This window comes from Oncorhynchus nerka, linkage group LG3 (assembly GCF_034236695.1).
Source record: "Oncorhynchus nerka isolate Pitt River linkage group LG3, Oner_Uvic_2.0, whole genome shotgun sequence".
In the NCBI taxonomy this organism is placed as follows: domain Eukaryota; kingdom Metazoa; phylum Chordata; class Actinopteri; order Salmoniformes; family Salmonidae; genus Oncorhynchus; species Oncorhynchus nerka.
This window is the reverse complement of record NC_088398.1, coordinates 40,390,480-40,411,121: the sequence shown is the minus strand read 5'-3', so window position 1 is coordinate 40,411,121 and position 20,642 is coordinate 40,390,480. Positions and strand designations below refer to the sequence as shown.

The 20,642-nt window shown below is 45.7% G+C and overlaps 1 protein-coding gene across 1 annotated transcript in view; it reads right to left on the bottom strand.

Annotated features, from left to right (window-relative positions):
* The window catches only part of LOC115107801 (histone deacetylase 4-like), a 125,362-nt gene that overhangs the window by 27,167 nt on the left and 77,553 nt on the right, over positions 1–20,642 (bottom strand). Inside the window, exons 11-19 of the mRNA XM_029631457.2 lie at positions 17,661–17,879; positions 16,159–16,351; positions 15,216–15,349; positions 10,217–10,319; positions 8,249–8,295; positions 4,758–4,865; positions 2,470–2,525; positions 2,202–2,289; positions 1,169–1,288 (exon numbers count right to left, since the gene is read on the bottom strand). Coding sequence (XP_029487317.1) covers positions 1,169–1,288; positions 2,202–2,289; positions 2,470–2,525; positions 4,758–4,865; positions 8,249–8,295; positions 10,217–10,319; positions 15,216–15,349; positions 16,159–16,351; positions 17,661–17,879 — 1,068 coding nt within the window. The remainder of the gene's footprint in view (positions 1–1,168; positions 1,289–2,201; positions 2,290–2,469; positions 2,526–4,757; positions 4,866–8,248; positions 8,296–10,216; positions 10,320–15,215; positions 15,350–16,158; positions 16,352–17,660; positions 17,880–20,642) is intronic.

The following is a 20,642-nucleotide window of genomic DNA, read 5'->3' as shown; positions in this document are numbered from 1 at the left end:
ACCTGATTGCGCCCCATAGTGATCCTCAATAGTCGATCACTATTGGGGGTCTTTCTCATGGCTACACATGTATTTCCATGGAAATATTACGTTTATTTGGAAAGTAATAAATATATATATTATTTTTTTAAGTATTCATGATTTGCATAAATGTAATATACTAACTATTACTCTTGTTAAAAATATGAAATGGTATTACATTTGGTGAAGAGCACATTATGACTTGTTTAGGACTCGAAACTCAACGTTTAGGACTTGAGACTTGACTTGATACTTGTCAGTCTTGACTTGAGACTTGACTCGGACTTGCCTGTCTTGACTTGGGACTTGAGTGCTAAGACTTGAGACTTACTTGTGACTTGTAAAAACAATGACTTGGTCCCACCTCTGCTGAATAACTCTAATCTGCTGTTGACTTTAGGAAACGATTTGAAAGCACTAGTTGGCTCCAAAAGTGGTTAGTAACTTTGACTGCACGATGACCGTGAATTCACTGGCAAGCCACACTGCAAACCTTCATCTGAACAAATTCCCGTGAAGTAACTGTAATGACAGTCCACCTCAACGTACCCAAGAGTTTCCTGATCAGCAAGGGGTGGTCTGTGTTTAATTTCATTGCGTATTAAAAAACAAACAGTTTGAGATCATTTGTGAGGGAATTTCACCAGTGGCTTCCCTGGAAAATGTTGCAACAGTAACTAAGACGGGCAGGGCTAAAGCGAAGGGTCAATTCTATGGTCATTGTTGGTTACTGAGCCAGTGATGGGTGGAAAGTTTACTACCAAGTGTTCGCCTGTTGCAACATGGCACCATTTCATTTTATGGTTAGTGTTCAACAGAGTGATTCATTCAATAGGGTTGCAAAATTCCCATTTTTGCCAGAAATCCCGATTGAATGTTTCCTCGGAATCAGGAGGGAATAAGCAGCAAATCTTGGAAAAGTGACCAGAATTCTGCAACAATACTTCAGTAAATTATTTTTCCTTAGCAAGAGGAAACTACTGGTGTTGAGATCTTGCACACTGTGCAGGCAGTTGAGCTACCAGTGTCTGTCGACATGTGTGCCAGGGATGTGAAGAACAGTAAGCGCTTGTCAAAGTGAGCATAGACAAACATGCACGCAGACACACACGCACACGCGAGCGTGTCCCCAACTCTGCCAACTCACCTCATCAGGCGCTCCACTGCCAGGAAAGAAGTTGCCATCGTCGTAGCGATGGAGTGACAGGTAGAGAACGTTGGGATCGCTGTAGAACGCTTGTTGCGTGCCGTTGCCATGGTGAACATCCTGACAGATATGAGAGGGGCGGGGTAGGCAGGTGTAAGTTTACTTCCTGACTCTAACAACTGATTTTGGATCAGGTCTTCACGTGAAAAACCTATTCATGAGTGTTGTGTGCTAAAACAACAAAATCGAACTTGAGTCAGTCGTCAGATGGACATAGAAGAGTTACACCAAAGTAGAAAAGTGGACACCCTGAAACAAACTCTTATCAATTGCCATGCTTAGCCACTATCTAACATACCATAACCCGACAGAGTCTTTGGGACCGGTTCAGAGGGTTGAATATGTTTTAGGCATACAATTGGGTAAAGTCAATCCTAAAAACCCCATCGCTGGGTGAGAATATCTTTTACTTTGAGCTACGATATCCATTTCATTTTAACAGACCTTCCCACATAGTCAAACATATTAAAAAAAGTGACCTAAGCTTCTATATTGAGGCATTATCTCATACAATTGACACGTTTTATTAAAGAAGGTTATTTATTTTAACGGGTGTCCTTTTTTTTTTCCCCCTGCTTTATACGCCTCAACATCGAGACATTTTCTAATACAAAAAAAGGAGCAAAAAGAAAACTGTGCTTGCTGCCTGGATGACAGGGCTAGTTGTAGAAATCTCTCTCAGTGAAAAACTTGGAGGAAATGAAAAGTGGTTCAAAGGCTTTGGGAAGCCGAATAATGAACCCAGCAATGATCCTGCCAACATCGAGCAGCCGTCTCTTCCTGGGCATGTGGACTATTTTCAATATGACAGATTCTAACGACTGATGTTATGTGCTTCATAGATACAGAACCCTGATGTATTGTCATTATATTACACTCACAGAACATGAACCATTTTTTTTTTGAAAGATAAGTCACATCATTTGTTGCCTTATTCTGTGTGGAAGCACAGGAAGTCCAAGGTAAAACTTACCCAATCCACAATCAGGATCTTACTGACACTGAGCCTCTGCTGCAAGAGTTTAGCAGCGATGGCCACTGAGTTGAAGTAACAGAATCCCCTATGTGATGTAATGTTAAGAGAGGAGGGGGGGGGGGAAATAAAAAAATGATATACATTTTGTGAGTCTGACAGGTTCTGAACATTTGATTTTGCCTCGAAATCTCTCTGCTGTTCCGTAATGACGTCAACAAGATCTGTTCGAATGAGACGGAAGAAGCATAAAAGGGGTGGGACTTACATAGGTGTACTCTCCTCTGCATGGTGTCCAGGGGGCCGGACTACAGCAAATCCATTCTGCCAATCAGAGTAGACAGAACCACGTTACCCATCATTTTTTATTGAACCTTTATTTAACTAGGCAAGTCAGTTAAGAACAAATTCTTATTTACAATGACAGCCTACACCAGCCAAACCCAGACAATGCTGGGCCAATTGTGCGCTGCTCTATGGGACTCCCAATCATTACTGGTTGTGATACAGCCTGGATTTGAACCAGGGTGTCTGTAGTGGCACCTCTAGCATTAAGCTGCAGTGCCTTAGACCGCTGCACCACTTGGGAGCTCAATAAGGCCTTGAGCAGTCACAGACTGAAATACACTCATACTCAGATTAACGCTTAGCCCCAAAAACGCACACACGAAAACACACACTTACACATATATACAGTATATGAACACCAACTCGTGCACACACACACGCATGCACGCATTCCAGTTTCTCCATGCAATATTTCGTTCTCTTCCTCTCTGACCTTAAATCCCGCTATGGCTCACAGTTAATTGTTTTGCCATTGACAGGGCGGAGGGCCAGACACTGCTTATGACACAGACACAACCCCTGCCACCACACACACACACACACACACACAAACACACACACACACGTGGCTGTCGGCTGGGTGTAGCAGTGCGAGACGTGGATGCTGTGTTAATGTGGGGACCTAGGGGACTCCCGCCACTCCCGCACCGACTGTTTAGGGTCCTTGTGTAACATGGGGACGCCCAGTGTTTGGGGGCCATGACTGACTGTGGTATGCAGGGACATGGTGAGGGGACCTGTGTCCCTGTAGTCCAGTCTAATGATGTTGAGGCAGCTGCTGTAGATTACTGCACTCCACCTCGCCTGTCCACAGAGGATATTATTCTAGCAGAGGGAGAGGAGGGACTCAGATCCTGTCTGACGATAGGGGCCACTTTCAAAGAGCTGTATGTGTGAGAGCGAGAGTGTGTGATTTAAAAACGTTGAAGATGCTGATGGAATGCTGACTCGGACAGGCCAGGGGGGATGCAGGTGATGTTAGAGTCTGCCCCCCCTCTCGGGGTTGCGTGTGTGTGTGTATGCTAAGATGGTGTTAAGCGGCAAGGAGATAACTTCCTGTGACCTCTAACCCCTATGTAGAGTGCAGGAATTTTCATGACTATTTCAGGTCCTTATTCCTAGAGAGAGAGACCATGTCCTCGATAAATCCATTGGGATGATTGAAAAATAGATGAATGGATGAACAAACAAGTCGGTGAATGAATCAAACAAGTAAATGAATCAAACCCTCATCTCAGTAACAATAACAAGTGTTGTTCACTAGGTGGCATACATACTCATTTCAACTGATACACTCCTAACAACAACCTTCAAATAACAATATATCATGCTTTCAACTCTACTATAACAATGAGAGTGCTTGTTGAAGTCACTAGTCCCAGCAGAAACTCCATGTGAGTGTTAGTAATTTAGAATGCTATACTAACGGCTCTGAGAGGAATCATCATTAGTCTCCATTAGCCAGCTCTGCTCTGATGCGGTGTGCAGGCTACCGAATGGCGCAGCAGTCTAAGGCACTGCATCTCAATGCTAGAGGCGTCACTACACTGGTTTGAATCCAGGCTGTATCACAACCGGCTGTGATTGGGAGTCCCAGCGTCGTCCAGGTTTGGCCGGTGTAGGCCGTCATAGCAAATAAGAATTTGTTCTTAACTGACTTGCCTAGTTAAATTTGTGTGTTAGCAGAGAACTGTTAGCGTTAGCAACTTACTGGTCCCCATGCGCTAGGTCGCCAGTGGGGTTCAAGTGATAATCCAGCACGGTCACAGACACAGGAAGGCAGGAGGGGAAAGCGGGGGTGTCTGTCTGAAAGCTTTGCGGTGGGGAAGGGGGCATTCCTACCGAGTCTGTAGGTGTTAAGAGTGAGTACGGCTAACGAGGCTATATTAACGAAGATACACAAGCCCTTTCATTCACTTGAGTGGGGCTAGCGCTAGCACTGCTAATGAGGTCTAATTATCAATGCTCCACTCTGCCACCTGTTCACCTGAGATGTTGCTAGCATTAGCATTTAGCATCAGTTGCGAGATGGCATTATCTTTGGTAATAGGCATACAGACAGACAGACAGACAGACAGACAGACAGACAGACAGACAGACAGACAGACAGACAGACAGACAGACAGACAGACAGACAGACAGACAGACAGACACATAGACACATAGACACATAGACAAACACATGGTGACAAGGGACATGAGGCTAACCTTGAGCTCTGCAGCCGCCACTTTGAAGCAAAGCTCCACGACGGAGCCCACAGCTAGACGAGCAGCGCTGGAAGAGTGGACCTCGTTCCAAATGGTGTCGCTGTCCACCTGTGAGCACAAGCACAAATGCACATTTATATAATGCACATTATCAACTGGGTGGTTCGAGCCATGAACGCTGATTGGCTGACAGCCATGGTATATCAGACCGTATACCACGGGTATAACAAAACATTTATTTTTACTGCTCTAATTACGATGGTAACAAGGCACCTCAGGAGTTTGTGGTATATGACCAATATACCACGGCTAAGGGCTGTATTCAGGCACTCCGCGTTGCGTCGTGCGTAAGAACACCCCGTAGCCGTGGTATATTGGCCATACAACAAACCTCCTCGTGCATTATTACTTAAATATGCACTAACGAATTGATGCTGTTCTGAGGGCAAACGGGGGTGCAACTCAACATTAGGAAGGTGTTCTTAATGTTTGTGTATAGCCTAAATGTATAGTACAATGGGACAATATAAACAGTATAAATTGTATATAAATTGTACATGTATAATGTACAATATAAACAGGTTAAATAATACAATGGGGCAATGGTGGACCGGGATTGTTGTGGTGCTATATGTCCTCGCAGCCCTTCCAGAGGTAGAGCGAGTGACAGTAGGTATGAGTACACAAGCCACAGTACAAAGCCCCTAACCACACTCGCACACAGTGTTACAAATCTATTGTATCACAGCTTGCACAGAGAGAAGGGAAAAAAGGGACTTGATTGCTGAGCAAAAAGAGGCCGTAGTAAAGAGACCCTCAGAGTGAGTTTACGGGGTCTATCCAACTGACGTGAATGACTCCCGTTCGAGACACACACACAGTACAATCCAAAGGGCAGGGGAAAATACTTTGCTCTTCACACGTCTGTCCGCCAAGAGAGTCTTTGAACGTGCTTCTACTGGGGTCCCACTGGGGATGCTAGTAGAGGTGTGATTTTAAAGTGGAGGAGAGAGCGGAGATGGCTTACTGTATATTCACAGACATGGAGTGTCAATATTGAGCCAAGCGAGTAAGTTTGGAAGAGATGGCGGGTATAGATGGAGAGGAATATTGGAGAGAGATGGGGGATGGGTTGGGGGGAGCTGGCTAGTCTTGGTGTTGTGGATATGTGTGTGTGTGTGTGTCTCCCTATGTGGTCAAAGAGAGAGGCCAGGCATTCATCAATCAGGGCTGATTATGCTGACACACGCCTGCCCAGTGGCCCCAATCTCTCTCACACACACAAATACTATTTTCCCTAACCCCTAACCTTAACTCCTATCCCTAAACCTAACCCCTAACCTTAACTCCTATCCCTAAACCTAACCATACTCTTAATCTCTAACCCTAAACCTAACCCCTGAAATATACTTTTTATAAGTGAGGACAGGCAACATGTCCGAATTTTAGTTGGTTTACAATTCTTGTGAGGACTTCTGGTACCCACAAGTATAGTAAAACATGCACACACGCACAACTACATACATCTCTACACCTCCACGCACTCTACACACCACTAGTCCATGCTCCACACACTGTTGCACAAACTCTACACACAGCTCTAAAATCTACACACTGCTGGAACACACTTAGCAGAGATACTCTTAACTCCTCGTTGACCTTGCAACCAACTTGAAGTCACACACATACACACACACACACACACACACACACACACACACACACACACACACACACACACAGACGCATACACAGACACCTGGGATGACCAACTGAATTCCGAGACGGAATAATCTTAAGAGAAGGAAACACCTGGCAGAGGGAAAGAGAGAGGAGGAGAGAGAAAGAGGGAGTGTGTGGGGACCTGCAGGGTTGTCTGTGAACCTTGGGGTCTCCGACAGACTCAGCACACATTAACTGTGGCGATCCCTGCCTGCTGCATTTGGCCTTCAGTTGCATGAACGCTCGAGGCTAGAGGGAAAAAAAGGAAAACGTGGGCCTTTTCAAGTCACGCCAAGAAGGACTTTGTCATGAATTACGGGTCTGTGGTGCATTTATGATAAAAAGAAAACTGCGGGGAATGGAGGGGTGAGGGGAAGAGAGGGAAGATGGGTTGGGGGAGAGGGAGAGGGAGGGTGAGTTGACTGAAGAGTGATGGCTGCACCAGAGAAGTGAGTGAGTGAGTGAGTGAGTGAGTGAGTGAGTGAGTGAGTGAGTGAGTGAGTGAGTGAGTGAGTGAGTGAGTGAGTGAGTGAGTGAGTGAGGGAGGGAGGGAGGGAGGGAGGGAGGGAGGGAGGGAGCGAGCAAGTGAGAAAGTGATCAAGGAAATGAGTGATCAAGTTATTGCGTAATAAAGTGAGCAAGCTAAAAAACAACAACAAAGAAGACGAAATGAGACGACGTGCAGAGGGACAAACTGAGGAGTGTGTAAGAAATTAAAAGAGAATATTGAGCGAGGGAGGGACACTGCAGTTCCAGTCACTAACAGAGAAGAAAGCGTAACGTTGGAAAAGTAGAGTAGTCCTGACAAAAGCGACTTTTGAGAGTAAGACCGAGTAAGAAGGAGTGAAAGACGCCTGCCAGTAACACCAAGAGCAATAGGGGGATAAAAGAGAGGGAAAAGTGAGGGACCAGAGACCAAAGAGAGTGGGGAGAGAGGGGGGAGCGTGTTGGAATGAAAGAGGGGTTCGTTCTGCTCAGGCTGACAGGGTAATTTGATGAGCGGAGGCGCTGTGCTGGGACGACAGGAAGACAACAATTTAGTCCCATTTCCATAAAACAGAGCAGAGTCCCTTCTGTTTCCTACCAACGGCAGCAGGCACCGTAACAGACTCAGCTAGCTACCCCCGAGAGAGGGGGGTGGACAGGGGAAGGGAGAGACAGGGAGAGAGAGGTGGGGGGAGAGACAGGGAGAGAGCGGTGGGGGAGAGACAGGGTGGGGAGAAGAGAACTGTGGAGAAGAAGTGAGGGTGTGGGTGTGAGGGGGATGGGGTAAAGAGCAAGGGAGAGAGAGGGAGACGGAAAATCAGACCAACATACTGACCTAGGGATCGACAAACACACATAACCTGAGTTCACCCACTCACTCCAAAACGCGCACACACACACACACACACTCTGAAACACATATAATACCTTTACTTTCACAAGCACACTGAAGTGGAAGCACACATGGATATGCACGCGCATCCAAACACACACACACACACAGACACCATTGTCACCCCCCCCCTCTCCTAAGTGTCCCTCTGAACACACAATACACAGGCAGTGCACTCCCCACCCACACACGCTCTACAGCACACAGCATCATGTTCATAGAAAACATCTGGTCACAATTACCCACTCGACAGAAAGCAGAGCAACAGTTTTGGTTGCCTCTGGTGCTCCAGGGTGGTGTGTGTGCGTGTGTGTGTGTGTGGTGGGAGAACAAACAGCAACATTATTTCTACAGGGGAGTAGAAGAGAAGAAGTAGAAGAGAGTGACTTACCCCCACCCCTCCACAAGGCAGCCTCACAAACATGGGAGTAACTGAACCTGAGAAAGAGAGAGAAAAAGAGGGAGAGAGAGAGAGAGCGAGAGAGAGAGCGAGAGAGAGAGAGAGAGAGAGAGAGAGAGAGAGAGAGAGAAAAGAGGTTAGAGGGGACTGCCAGAATACTCATGGACACCCAGGACTTTCAGCAGGTGCCTTGACCTATGAACTCCAGACTCTGACCACATGAACTTCCACAGAGGAGAGAATACACAGATGCCATTTTAAATGTGGTGGAAAAAAAATGACGAACCTCTCTCTCTCTTAGTGTAAACAACTTGATTTTGTCAAACCTTTCTTCCCTCCTCTCCCCTCTTGTTGTGACAACAAATTAGTAACACACTTTCACTTTCTTCTTCATTCAGTAACCCTTTTTTCCATCCCTCCCTCGCTCACCCCTTCATCCCACTTATCCATTGTTCCTGTGACAGTACTGTATACCATAGTTGTGAATATGAAGTAACGGTATGTTACGGTATGTAACATAACCTAAGAGTTGTCCAACCACCTTGTCATGCAGTATGCATAGTAGAAAGTATTCATGTCCTTCCAGACAAAGTGCCTGCAAGATGACTAGGTTACACATTATATCCCCCCTTGAGATACAAATCTATCTTGACCGGTACAAATTCTAGCAAAACATCGTCAAGTGGAAACCCCCAAACCCTTAATACAACACCCTGCATGATTTGAGAATATACGCTAGCAACATTTCACCTTTTGGCCTGAACATTTAAAATGTGTCTAGGTTAACGTTCACTCTTCTTAGTGGGCCCTGAGTTGATCGTAACACTGCATTAATATGAATTCATATAGCAGACGCTCCTGGATTGACTCATCACACACACACGCGCGCACACGGACACACACACGAACCCACGAACACATACATGCACACACACCCACCCCACCACGAACCCCCACACACACAGACACACGGACACACACACGAACACACACACACAACACACACACACACATTGATGCAATACAACATAATCACACACAGTTGAACACAGTCAAAACAGTGGTTCCCCTGGGGGTACTTGACCTATCCACAGGGGGGTGCTGTTTTCATGAGTCTTACTGGTAAAATGCACATGAGGTTGTCCTTCAGGGGTACTCCGAGCAGAGCAAAATGTACTGTGGTACAGTAAGCAAAAAAGGTTGAGAGCCTCTGGTCCAAAAAAGTACCAAAAATCGAATGACTACCTTACTCCACAGACACTGCTGGCTAAGAGGCTAACTCAGCTATGAAAGCCAGAGTGGTCATAGTGAGATGTTTGAGCCAAAAAGTCTGTCTCTCTCACTCTCCCAACCCGAGAGGAAATCTTAGGTGATGGATCAGTAAACCTTGGGAGGGAGTAAACAAGGAGGGGTGATGTCATGGAAAATGGTGTGTGTGTGTGCGTGCGTGCATGTGTGAATGCGTGTTCATTATTGGCAGAGAGGTGGCGAACAGCTGGGCCAACAGCTTAGAGGTAGATTTGAGCAAGTTCCACAAGTTCCAAATCGGAACAAGAAAAAAACAAAAAGAATAGAACCAAAACAAATTTTTAAAAGGCTGTCGTTTAGGTAAACAGAACAATCTCTTTGGAGATGTACTGAGTGTCCCTGCTTTGGTCTACACAAAAGGCAATCATGTAGATAATAAGGTTGATAATGGTCCTGTAGAGGAACACAATCCTTAGACCAGGCCTTGCCCTGTAATAATAGACAGCCGAGGTGTAAGAGGAGGGGATTCGCCCTGCACAATATACCATGAGCATCTACACAACGGATCCTGTTAAGTGTTGCTTTGCCCCTGGTCCCATATCCACAAAGGGTCTCAGGAATGCTGATCTAGCACCAGTTTTTCCTTTTAGATCACAATGAATAGGATTATATGGACAGATCCTAGAGTAGCACTCCAGGTGTAGGACGTACTGTCTAGTTTCTGTCGAAGTGGGTTGGTTCCATACAGAAGGACGTGGGCCTCAGAGTGAACCGTCTGCAGTTCTTCCAGTGAGGCTTTCCGCCCCCGTATACACTGCAGAGAAGGGGGGGAGAAAGAAAGAAAGAGAGTTGGTCAATTTTATTTGTATTTTATTTATATTTCTTTCACCTTTACTTAACCAGGTAGGCCTGTTGAGAACAAGTTCTCATTTACAACTGTGACCTGGCCAAGATAAAGCAAAGCAGTGCGACACAAACAACACATGGAATAAACAAACGTACAGTCAATATCACAATAGAAAAATCTATATACAGTGTGTGCAAATGTAGTAAGATTAGGGAGATAAGGCAATAGATAGGCCATAGTGGCGGAATAATTACAATTTAGCAATTAAACACTGGAGTGATAGATGTGCAGAAGATGCATGTGCAAGTAGAGATAGTGGGGTGCAAAGGAGCAAAAAAATAAATAACAATATGGGGATGAGGTAGTTGGGTGGGCTATTTACAGATGGGCTGTGTACAGGTGCAATGATCGGTAAACTGCTCTGACAGCTGATGCTTAAATTTAGTGTGGGAGATATAAGACTCCAGCTTCAGTGATTTTTGCAATTCGTTCTAGTCATTGGCAGCAGCAAACTGGAAGGAAAGACAGCCAAAAGAGGAGTTGGCTTTGGGGATGACCAGTGAAATATACCTGCTGGAGCATGTGCTATGGGTGGGTGCTGCTATGGTGACCAGTGAGCTGGTCTTTACCTAGCAAAGACTTATAGATGCCAGTCGGTTTGGTGATGAATATGAAGAGAGGGCCAGCCAACAAGAGCATACAGGTCACAGTGGTGGGTAGTATATGGGGCTTTGGTGACAAAACAGATGGCACTGTGATAGACTACATCCAGTTTGCTGAGTAGCGTTGGAGGCTATTTTGTAAGTTTCATGCTGCCAAACATACCCTCGTAAAACTGACTATCCTACCGATCCTTGACTTCGGCAGGATAGTTAGTTTTACGAGGGTATGTTTGGCAGCATGAGTGAAGGATGCTTTGTTGCGAAATAGGAAGCCGATTCCATATTTAATTTGCTTGTGAGTCTGGAAGGAGAGTTTACAGTCTAACCAGACACCTAGGTATTTGTAGTTGTCCACAAATTCTAAGCCAGAACTGCGCAGAGTAGTGATGCTGGGTGGGCAGGTGCGTGCAGCAATCGGTTGAAGAGCATGCATTTAGATTTACTTGCATTTAAGAGCAGTTGGAGTCGACGGAAGGAGTATTGTATGACATTGAAGCTCGTCTGGAGGTTTGTTAACACAGTGTCCAAAGAAGGGCCAGAAGTATACAGAATGGTGTCGTCTGCTTGGAGGTGGATCAGAGAATCACCAGCAGCAAGAGCAACATCATTGATGTATACAGAGAAAAGAGTCAGCCCGAGAATTGAACCCTGTGGTACCCCCATAGTGTCTGCCAGAGGTCCGTATAACAGGCCCTCCGATTTGACACACTGAACTCTATCTGAGAAGTAGTTGGCGAACCGTGCAGTCATTTGAGAAACCAAGGCTGTTGAGTCTGCAGATAAGAATGCAGTGATTGACAGAGCCGAAAGCCTTGGCAAGGTTGATGAAGACGGTTGCACAGTATTGTCTTTTATCGATGGTGGTTATGATGTTGTTTAGGACCTTGAGCATGGCTGAGGTGCACTCATGACCAGCTCGGAAACCAGATTGCACAGCGGAGAAGGTACGGTGGGATTCTAAATGGTCGGTGATTTGTTTGTTAACTTGGCTTTCGAAGACATTAGAAAGGCAGGGAAAGATAGATAAAGGTCTGTAACAGTTTGGGTCTAGAGTGTGATTTCCAATCTTTAGGGATCTCAGACAACACGAAAGAGAGGTTGAACAGGCTAATAATAGGGGTTGCAACAATAGCGGCGGATAATTTTAGAAAGAAAGGGTCCAGATTGTCTAGCCCGGCTGATTTGTAGAGGTCCAGATTTTGCAGCTCTTTCAGAACATAAGCTGTCTGGATTTGTGTGAAGGAGAAATGGGGAGGCTTGGGCAAGTTGTTGTGGGGTTGCAGAGCTGTTGACCGGGGTAGGGGTAGTCATGTGGAAAGCATGGCCAGCCACAGAAAAATTATTATTGAAATTCTCGATTGTCGTCGATTTATCGGTGGTGACAGTGTTTCCAAGCCTCAGTGCAGTGGGCAGCTGGGAGGAGGTGCTCTTATTCTCCATGGACTTTACAGTGTCCCAGAACTTTTTGGAGTTTGTGCTACATGATGCAAATTTATGTTTGAAAAAGATTGCCTTTTCTTTCCTAACTGCGTGTGTATATTTGTTCCTAACTTCCCTGAAAAGTTACATATTGCGGGGGCTATTCGATGCTAATGCAGTACGGCACAGGATGTTTTTTTGTGCTGGTCAAGTGCAGTCAAGTCTGGAGTGAACCCAGGGCTATATCTGTTCTTAGTTCTACATTTTTTGAATGGGGCATGCTTATTTAAGATGGTGAGGAAATAACTTTTAAAAGAATAACCAGGCATCCTCTACTGACGGAACAAGGTCAATATCCTTCCAGGATACCCAGGCTAGGTCGATTAGAAAGGTCTGTTCGCTGAAGTGTTTTAGGGAGCGTTTGACAGTGATGAGGGGTGGTCGTTTGACCGAGGACCCATTGCGGACGCAGGCAATGAGGCAGTGATCGCTGAGATCCTGGTTGAAGACAGCAGAGGTGTATTTAGAGGGCAGGTTGGTCAGGATGATATCTATAAGGGTGCCCGTGTTTACGGATTTAGGTTTGTACCTGGTAGGTTCCTTGTGTGAGATTGAGGGCATCTAGTTTGTATTGTAGGATGGCCGGGGTGTTAAGCATATCCCAGTTTAGGACACTTAACAGTATGAAGATAAAGATAAATGGGGGGCAATTAATTCACATATGGTGTCCAGGGCACAGCTGGGGGCTGAAGGTGGTCTATAACAAGCGGTAAAGGTGAGAGACTTATTTCTGGAAAGGTGGATTTTTAAAAGTAGAAGCTCGAACTGTTTGGGCACAGACCTGGATAGCATGACAGAACTTTGCAGGCTATCTCTGCAGTAGATTGCAACTCCACCCCATTTGGCAGTTCTATCTTGGCGGAAAATGTTGTAGTTGGGGACGGAAATTTCAGAATTTTTGGTGGCCTAAGCCAGGATTCAGACACGCCTAGAACATCAGGGTTGGCGGAGTGTGCAAAAGCAGTGAACAAAACAAACTTAGGGAGGAGGCTTCTGATATTAACATGCATGAAACCAAGGCTTTTACGGTTACAGAAGTCAACAAATGATAGCGCCTGGGGAACAGGAGTGGAACTGGGGGCTACAGGGCCTGGTAACACTTACTATGACACCAGAATCTGTAATTGTGTACCCATTTGTTATAATGTACTGCTATTTTACTAATCCCCAAGGGCCACCTGAGCTTTTGATGGACAAGAGGGATGGAAGGGATGGAGGGATGGAAGGATGAAAGGGAGAGAGTGAAGGAGGGACGGGGGAAGATGGGGCGGGGGGGGGGCAGCAGGGTAACACCTGCAGCCAGGAATCTCCAATTAGTAACAGTGGTGGTCATAAATGAGGTCTGAAAGGGGTGAGTGAGAGAGAGAGAGAGAGAGAGAGAGAGAGAGAGAGGAGAGGAAGTCTGGGGATGGAATTTTTTGCTTGTTTATTTGTTGATGTTATTTCTGTTTGTGCCATTCGGGAAAGACAGACAGGCAGCTGTGCAACCAAGCGTAGCGAAGGCGCAATGAACGCGGGAGAGATCAGACACAGGAGACCCGCACACTCTAGGAGCTCAGATGCAATAACTGAATAGCCTCATAACCGGTGTTTCGACAGACACGCTGTCTTCATCAGGGTATAATGACAAACACTGCGGGTCACTAGTTTATATCGTGTCAAAGGACACGCGCAGGTGTCTGTAATCATGGCCGGGTGTGGGTTGAAATCACTGGTTCATTTACAGATATAAATAGAACGTATAAAAAAACATGAATGGATAGCATTACGGTCATAGATACAATTTGGCTTCCATAGGCCAACAAACACTTTCAATGAATAGCAAAATCACAAGAATGGCTTCAGATCATAGTCTACGTTGAGACCGAAGGGGAGCAAGGGTCTTTAAATTAAAGATAAAGACACACACACACACACACACACACACACACACACACACACACACAGACACACACACACCACGCACACAGCGATGTAGGAAAGATTATCCCCATTTAGGAACCATTAGACTGTTTTTAGACCTCTCAGATGAAGAGAAAATAATGTCTATTGCTGAGAAATGGTGTGTGTGTGTGTGTGTGTCTGTGTGTGGTAATTGTGTGTGTGCATGCATGAGTGCGTGTATGTGGATTGTCACAGAACAGGTGCAGGGCATGATAAGACCCACTATAAGCTTTTTATCTCTGCCAGCGCTTCAAAACAACCTAATACTTCAAAACAAGGCCCTAAGCTAAACAATGATCTAAGGTCAGTTTAGATTTTTCTTCTGCCACATGGTTAAGGTTTGGCAAGGGTTAGCTGATCCTAGATCTGTGCTTATGGGCAACTTGCTGTGGGGTGTTTTGTCAATGGGGAGGTCGTGCAGCATGGTTTAACACTGCCCCCTCCTGGTCAGAAATGGGGCCTTAGAATGCTCTGAAAGTGGAATAATGGGTCCATCGCAGTAGTCTAGGTTAGATGGGAAAAGGAAGCCACGTTCGACTATTGATATAGGACGGTCGAACAAGCTTCCTCAGTTACTCTGACAGAATTTATACTCTAAATTGGATTTCTCCCCTTAAGTCTCTGCACTAATCTGAAAAGACTGTATGGGTGAAAACACAGAGCAGGCCTCAATATAACCTCTGCTTGTAGGCCAGTGCTTAAAAATGAGTGAAACAATGTGTCAGTATAGATGATTGATGCACATCCAAGAGATGAGCTTTGGTGATGGTCTCCGTACCTCACACTGGCCCCTCAGTCCTGTCTCTTGGAGTCGAGACCAGATGCTCTGGATGCGTCCGGCGTGCTCTGGGTGTGTGTTGGTGTTGCCACACATACACTGGTGCTTCTGCATCAACGTGTCATACACCAGTCCTGGAGGGTGATGGGAACACACACAGAGTGAGGAAAAACTAGGGAGACAATAACCGTGTCCGAATACCCGTACGTACATGCGTTCTAAATATTAGGCATTTTGGGTGTGTGAAAAATCGAACGTTTTATAGTATGTGACAATTTTGGAAATGTGGTATGCTTTAAATGCCAGGATGTCATACTAATTTTGGCATTTGATTTTAGTAGACTCTCGTGTGCTTGACAACGGCTGATTAATCAGATAAATTGACGTGCTGTGCCAAAATGAACAAACGGCGGCAGTCAACGCAATCGCGCATTAGATGACACACTCTCAGTATGGATGAGCCTAGTGTGTTGACATTTGATGCTTACTGCGTTCGTTTGTACTGAACAGTATGTTCTAAATAGTATGTAGTACGATTAGTATTTAGTACACAGTATGTCGTTTTGGTAAGTAGTAGGCAAGCCAGATTTTGCACACGGCCATAGATTCTCAGTGCACTCCCCTCCCTTTCTCTTTCTCTCTCTCAAACACATGCACGCACGCACACACACACACAGACACACACAGACAAGACAGATACAGACACCCACACCCTGCACTGCATGGCTGGACACTGGGGCTCTCAGAGTGGTTTAGAGGGGAACGAGTCAAGGACTTGATTCTTTTTTCAGGGAGAGAGGACACATTAATCTAAGAGAACAGGCAGCTAAGCCCTTGCAGACTGAAGGTTAGAGAGAGAGAACGATAGAGTGATTTGAGCGTGTGTGTGATTGTGTGCATGAGTGCGCACGTGTGTTAGTGTGTGTGGGTCAAGGGTGCTTGCCGGTGGTGAAGCGAGGCTTGGTGGGTGGTTCCTGCTGCACCACGATGGGAGGGAAGCAAGCCGAGGCAGGAGATGATTGGGCCCTGGAGAGGGGGCGGTGCGCTGGGAAGGTGATTGACAGGCCGGCTGCCTCCATCGAAGCCTGGTAGTTCCTCAACTGGTGGATTCTCTGCTGCTCCAACAACACATCCTGCTGCTCACAGAGAAAGAGACAGAGAGAAACAAAAAGAGAGCGAGACAGAGAGAAACAGAAAGAGAGAGAGAAAGAGAGACAGACAGAGAGGCAGAGAGAGAGAAAGAAAGATATTACACACACGTAAGTGCTCTCTCTCTCTCTCTCACACACACACACACACACACACACACACACACACACACACACACACACACACACACACACACACACACACACACACACACACACACACACACACACACAATGCAGCTATCGTGTGCATCTGTTGAACTGCTGCAAGATATCTTAGTAGCCAGAAGATGGCGCTTGATGCATCACCATTATCACAGCCAGACAGACATGAATCAGACGTGTGAGCTGATTCAGGAGCATAAAGATACAGAGACAAATGCTTTGTAAGTATGCAGGTATTCAAATGATCTCATTGATAGTCACCCCAATTCTTATTAAAGACTACTGGCGGGGCTGGCTATAGGTGATTGTCGTTAAGGAGCTATTGGTGAATTGCCACTACTGTAACTAACAGACCAGGATTCGATTGGGCATCGCTCCTGTTCTAACACTGCATTTCCCAGGGGCCCCCAGTGCTCTACTTCCTGCCGGGGGATGTAGGGTTTGTGGGCGTCATGGCAACAGGGAGGACAGTTGATTGGATTTGGACCGACTGCATGGGCTGTATGTTAGACAGGGAGGACATGGTCGTGTGTGTGTGTGTGTGTGTGTGTGTGTGTGTGTGTGTGTGTCTTGGTGACAATGTGTGTGTCGATGTGTGATCCTAGGGAAACTCAGATTCAGCTGTAGAGAGGAGGCGTGAGGCTGCCCTCAGCCATTCAGACAAAAACCTGCACGCTATTTCACTTTGAGAGTAGGAGTATAGTGTGTGTGTGTCCATACAGCCAGAGTAAGCCATGTGTGGGTGTCTGTTTTTCGTGAACTGACTAAAAACCCAAATAGCCTACATTCTGTTCATTATCACCAAAGCATGACAAGTGTGTAGTCTCTGTCTGTCTGTCTGTCTGTCTGTCTGTCTGTCTGTCTGTCTGTCTGTCGTCCGTCCGTCCGTCCGTCCGTCCATCCGGAATCTCCAGCTCTTGTCCACTGGTGATGTTAACCACAAGCTGTAACAGCAACAATTAGGCTGCGAGTTTGTGTGTCTGCATTTATGCGTGCATGCCTGAATATGTGTGTGTGTGTGCGTATGTGCATGTGCACTTGTGCATGTGCACGTGCACGCATGAATATGTCTATGTTTGATTGTGTGTGTGCGTTTCTGTGTCCCCTCCTCTTCCTGCTCTCTGTCCCGTACCTGTCGGAAGAGCAGCTCCTGGTCAACTATCCTGTCTCTGTGGTCCCTCTCCTCTTCCTGGGGGTCCAGGGGCTCCTGCTTGACTGTCACTCCACAAATGAGGACTCCGTCCTGGGGACATAGGGCTTGGTGCTCCCTTAGCTCCTCTTCTGTCTCCTCCGGGTGACTCTCATGCTGCCGGCCCGGCCCCGGCCCCGGCTCGCTGGGCTTGGCCATCATCTGAATGGGGGGTTAAATGTTAGAAGACACAGCACTGGGTATGAATAAGTTACACATACCTGTTCATAATAATAGTAATAATATATATTTTTTTACCCAGAGCGATAGTCATGCGTGCATACATTTGTTGTATGGCTGGGCCCAGCAGCCCTTGGCATTGCAATCGCCATGCTCCACTAACTGACCCACACAGGACAGCAAAACGATAAGTAATGATAACTGTTGCAATACATATGTTGGGAAACCTCTTATCGCCTCTTATCCTTGCTGCCTATGGCTTAGAGGCAGTATACCATTTTTTACGGCTGATTGAGCTGCAGCCAGCTTCTTCATGGTCGTGTCGCCGGCGGTAGCTAACGTGGCAGTTTCTTTCCCTCCCGTGATTTTATTTAAATTAGGATAGCAGCCTACACAATAAATACAATATTGATAACCATCTAGATGTCACCTTGATACATACATACAGTCCACTACTGGGAAGGGCATGAATAGCAACACTAGGACACAGTGCCCTTCGCTCCCGCTTGCCAAGCACTATAAGGGTGGCAGGTAGCCTAGCAGGTACAGCGTTGGGCCAGTAACCGAAAGGTCGCTAGATTCAAATACCCAAGCTGGCAAGGTGAAAAATGTGTCGATGTGCCCTTGAGCGAGGCACTTAACCCTAACAAAACAACACCTTTCTCTGCACCTAAATTTGCAAACATTTCAAAAAACTGTTTTTGCTTTGTGATCAAAATCAAATCAAATGTTTCTACATTTCAGGTGCTTCTACACCTGCATTGCTTGCTGTTTGGGGTTTTAGGCTGGGTTTCTGTACAGCACTTTGAGATATCAGCTGATGTACGAAGGGCTATATAAATACATTTGATTTGATTTGATTTATTTGACACATGCGCCGAATACAACAGGTGTAGACCTTACAGTGAAATGCTTACTTACAAGACCTTAACCAACAATGCACTTTTAAGAAAAATACCAACAACAAAAAATAAATTAAAAAATAAATAAAAGTAACAAGTAATTAAAGAGCATCAGTAAAATAACAATAGCCAGGCTATATACAGGGGGTACAATGCAAATGGTTTGGGTATCCATTATGGGGTATTATGTGTAGATTATTGAGGAAAAAAATCTATTGAATCAATTTTAGAATAAGGCTGTAACGTAACAAAATGTTGAAAAAGTCAAGTGGTCCGACAACTTTCCGAAGGCACTGTATATTTGTTTTCCTCAATACCCCATAATGACAAAGCAAAAACAGGTTTTAGAAATGTTTGCAAAAAAATCAAAAATCAAACATGAAATATACATTTACATAAGCATTCAGACCCTTTACTAAGTACTTTGCTGAAGCACCTTTGGCAGCGATTACAGCCTTGAGTCTTCTAGGGTATGACACTTACAAGCTTGGCACACCTGTATTTGGGGAGTTTCTCCCATTCTTCTTTGAAGATCCTCTCAAGCTCTGTCAGGTTGGATGGGGAGCGTCGCTGCACAGCTATTTTCAGGTCTCTCCAGAGATGTTGGATCAGGTTCAAGTCCAGGCTCTGGCTGGGACACTCAAGGACATACAGAGACTTGTCCCGAAGCCACTCCTGCGTTGTCTTGTCTGTGTGCTTAGGGTCGTTGTCCTATTGGAAGGTGAACCTTCGGCCCAGTCTGAGGTCCTGAGCACTCTGGAGCAGGTTTTCATCAAGGATCTCTCTGTACTTTGCTCCATTCATCTTTGCCTCGATCCTGACTCCCAGTCCCTGCTGCTGAAAAAATCCCCACAGCATGATGCTGCCACCACCATGCTTCACCGTAGGGATGGTGCCAGGTTTCCTTCAGACGTGACTCTTGGCATTCAGGCCAAAGAGTTCAATTTTGGTTTCATCAGACCAGAGAATCTTGTTTCTCATGGTCTGAGAGTCTTTAGGTGCCTTTTGGCAAACTCCAAGCGGGCTGTCATGTGCCTTTTACTGAGGAGTGGCCACTCTAACATAAAAGCTTGATTGGTGGAGTGCAGCGGAGATAGTTGTCCTTTTGGAAGGTTCTCCCATCTCCACAGAGTAACTCTAGAGCTCTGTCGGAGTGACCATCGGGTCTAGGAAGAGTCCTGGTGGTTTCAAACTTCTTCCATTTAAGAATGAAGGAGGCCACTGTGTTCTTGGGGACATTCAATGCTGCAGAAATGTTTTGGTACCCTTCACCAGATCTGTGCCTCGACACAATTCTGTCTCAGAGCTCTACGAACAATTCCTTCGACCTCATGGCCTGGTTTTTGCTCTGACATGCACTGTCAACTTTGGGACCTTATATAGACAGGTGTGTGCCTTCCAATTCATGTCCAATCAATTGAATTTATCACAGGTGGACTCTAATAAAGTTGTAGAAACATCTCAAGGATGATCAATGGAAACAGGATGTAGCCTTTTAAAATGATAAACTTGGATTAGCTAACACAACGTGCCATTGGAACACAGGAGTGGTGTGATGGTTGCTGATAATGGGCCTCTGTCCGCCTACGTAGATATTCCCCCAAAAATCAGCCGTTTCCAGCTACAATAGTAATTTCCAACATTAACAATGTCTACACTGTATTTCTGATCAATTTGATATTATTTTAATGGACAAAAAAATAGCTTTTCTTTCAAAAACAAGGACATTTCTAAGTGACCCCAAACCTTTGAACGGTAGTGTATATCCCCAAAAAATCAAAAATGGACCTTCCTGCAACAGCCATTAGCCAATATTAGGGGGACAGTAAGCTCCCATATGTGT